General features: G+C 38.6%; 1 protein-coding gene across 1 annotated transcript; it reads left to right on the forward strand.

Annotated features, from left to right (window-relative positions):
- Positions 1–509: 509 nt before the first annotated feature.
- On the forward strand, positions 510–2,238 carry LOC141703299 (uncharacterized). Its single transcript, XM_074506854.1, has 2 exons — positions 510–1,499; positions 1,581–2,238. The coding sequence occupies exons 1-2, from the start codon at positions 860–862 to the stop codon at positions 1,664–1,666; spliced, it is 726 nt and encodes a 241-aa protein (XP_074362955.1). The 5' UTR covers positions 510–859; the 3' UTR covers positions 1,667–2,238.
- Positions 2,239–2,764: the final 526 nt, after the last annotated feature.

Below are 2,764 nucleotides of genomic sequence, written 5' to 3' on the forward strand. Positions count from 1 at the left end.
AGTGAACAAATTGGTTTACAGTACTGTAATACCAATGAACAGGTAGCTGACATTTTAACGAAAGCACTTTCACAGGATAAACATTACTACTTTCGTTCACGTCTTGGTGTTTGTGATTTTGAATCAAGGGGGAGTGTTGGAACTTGATTCAAAGTTGTGTGTTTAATTATCAGCTGGAAGAACTAGTACCTCTGTTATTTGTATTTGAATGTTCAGCAATTAGAATGTTTAGCAGTTAGGCTCAGTTATAAAGTCAGTTTATAAATTCAGTTATGTAGTCCAAGTGGGCAGTTTATTGATGTTGTGGATAGGCAGTTTCAGGTAGTTTCTTTCTAGGTGTCAGTTAATATTTGTAGCATGTATAGTCATCCATGTTTCTAGTGTGAAGCAGTTTTAATATAATGCAGAATTTTCTTTCAGGAATTGCAGTGTAAATTTTTAAGAAATTAGCAGGTGTTCCATCACAGTAGTCGTGTTTAACTGTGAGGATAATGAGCCAACCGTTTGGCCGTCAAAAGAAGAAGTAAAAGCTACACTAAACAAATTTCTCGATAGACCAGAAGTCGAAAGAATATCACGTTCACACAATACCAAGAGCCTCTTAACCCAAAAATGTAAGAGATTGAAGAACAAAGCTGAACGACTTAAAGAGAGGAATAACAGAAGAATCTTATAAGCTCAGATAACATCAATCTATGATGGGAAAATAAGGATTGAGGATCTTGATGCAGAACAGCGGAAAAAGTTGAGTGATTTTGCTGATAATAGGAAAGAGGAACTTCAGAAGCATGTTAAGAGGCTTAAACGGAAGGAGCAACAAGGACCTAATCGGGCCCAGGCTGGTTCTTCATTCCTTCAGATGCCACGAGAAGCAGCAAGTGGCCGAAATGGGGATGGTCTGGCTGTTGGTAGAGAGTCCGTACCGGCCCGTTTCCAACTGACGAATGACAGAGGTATGACACAATTAGCCCCTTCTCATTCTTTAAGTCTGCAAACACCTCATCAGCATGGTATGCCCCGTTATAAAGTAGCAGCAAACAATCTCCATATGAGTGGAAGAGGGGAAAGTGGCATAAACATTAATGCTCTTGTCGTTGGTAGAAATTTTCCATCACCTGCGGAAGGCCATCGACGAGAGATGAATCTTGGAGGTACGATACAAGCAGCTCTGATTCCCCTGGCGCTGAAAACACCTAATCCGCTTGTCATGGTGCCTAATAATTTAACAGGAGACAGATTCAATTGGAGTGGAGTTTATGGACATACAAATATTGGTGGTGTGATGCAACACACTCTGCCTTCTTCTTCATCTATGCAACCAACTGCTCCGTTTTCAAACCCAATTCAAGCTCCATATCCAGATCAGGCACCTCCTATGGTCCCACAGTGGTCATCAGTACACCAACCCGCAAGTGGGGGAAACATAAATGATCTGGCTTATAGCGGGATAATTTCATCACCTGCAGCGACGACCCAAGGCCAACTGACCAATTATCAAGGTATGAAACAATTAGCTCCTGCTCCTCTTTTTTTGTCTCTACCAACACCTGATCTGATTGTACTGTCACATTATACTTCAGTAGGAAACGGACTAGACATGACCGGGAGATTTTATGGACAGACAAAAATTGTTCGTATTATGCAATACACTTGGCCTTCTCCTTGATTTTGGCCACCAACTGAACCATTTTCTATCTCAAATGTACAATCAATGACAAGCCTTCAGAATTCGACCAATGATGGCTTCATTAATGGAAGTGATCTGAATTCCACCAATGATGGCTTTATTAATGCAAGTACAAGAACATTGACCGGAGATGCCCATTTTAATGAAATAATTCAGCTTGTATCTCCTCCAACTTTGCCTTTGAAACTCCCTCGCCGGTTAGGTCTGGCGACACTGCCTCCGGTGCAGCATGATGCAAGTGGTAGAGCTATGCTTAGTAATGAAAATACCGGGAATACAACTGGATCTGGAGAATCTAGAACTGCATTGCAAGAAGAAAGTAGTTTTGATGCTGAATATTGGAATGCATTTGAGTTTCCAGAACATGAAATCTCATGCCTTAATCAGAAAAATATTGTTAATGGTACGAATAATCGAATGTGGTCTTGATGTTGCATTGGTGGATAAGAGATACTGATAGGAAACCTGGACTCCAAGTTGAAATGTCGCCTCTTAAATTTACTTTGTTGATGTTGGACTTTGCGTCTGTATTAAATTAGATTGATTATTGTTTAATTTTCATTTTTATTATATTCCAATATGGACGACATAATGATTCATGTAACCATCAACTTAAAATCATATGAATGAAAACATTATTTTCTTTTGAAGTTTTATTACCAGTGTCTCGCAAATAGGTGTTAAAATATAAAGTTAATTTCAAAATCCATATAAAACAAGCAAGTTAATAAAAAAGTATGGGAGTCCATAATTTCAAAATACATCATCTACTAAAACTACAAGAAAAATGTTCATTTTTGACCGAAATAATTGGTCACTTAAAATCATTTTTTGTCAAAAAATCGACCATTAACATATCCTAGTCCCTGCTGACACTGGGATGCCAAGAGGTAAAACGGTTAAGTGATCGAATTTTTTGTAAAAGCGAATGTTAACACATCGTAGTCCATGTTGACACATGGATGCCAAGAGACAAAAGTGGCACTACAACATATTTGCAATCATACAACTGTTTTTTGCCGTTGTGTGACAAGTATGTTTTCCGTTGTCTATCCAACACTCGTGTGATTGAACATC

The sequence above is a fragment of the Apium graveolens genome, unplaced genomic scaffold, assembly GCF_009905375.1.
Source record: "Apium graveolens cultivar Ventura unplaced genomic scaffold, ASM990537v1 ctg646, whole genome shotgun sequence".
In the NCBI taxonomy this organism is placed as follows: Eukaryota; Viridiplantae; Streptophyta; class Magnoliopsida; order Apiales; family Apiaceae; genus Apium; species Apium graveolens.

Coding starts and splice junctions, on each gene's coding strand:
- LOC141703299 (XM_074506854.1), top strand. CDS start 860: ATGCCACGAGAAGCAGCAAGTGGCCGAAATGGGGATGGTCTGGCTGTT. Junction 1,500..1,580: donor CCAACTGACCAATTATCAAG/GTATGAAACAAT, acceptor ATTATACTTCAG/TAGGAAACGGACTAGACATG.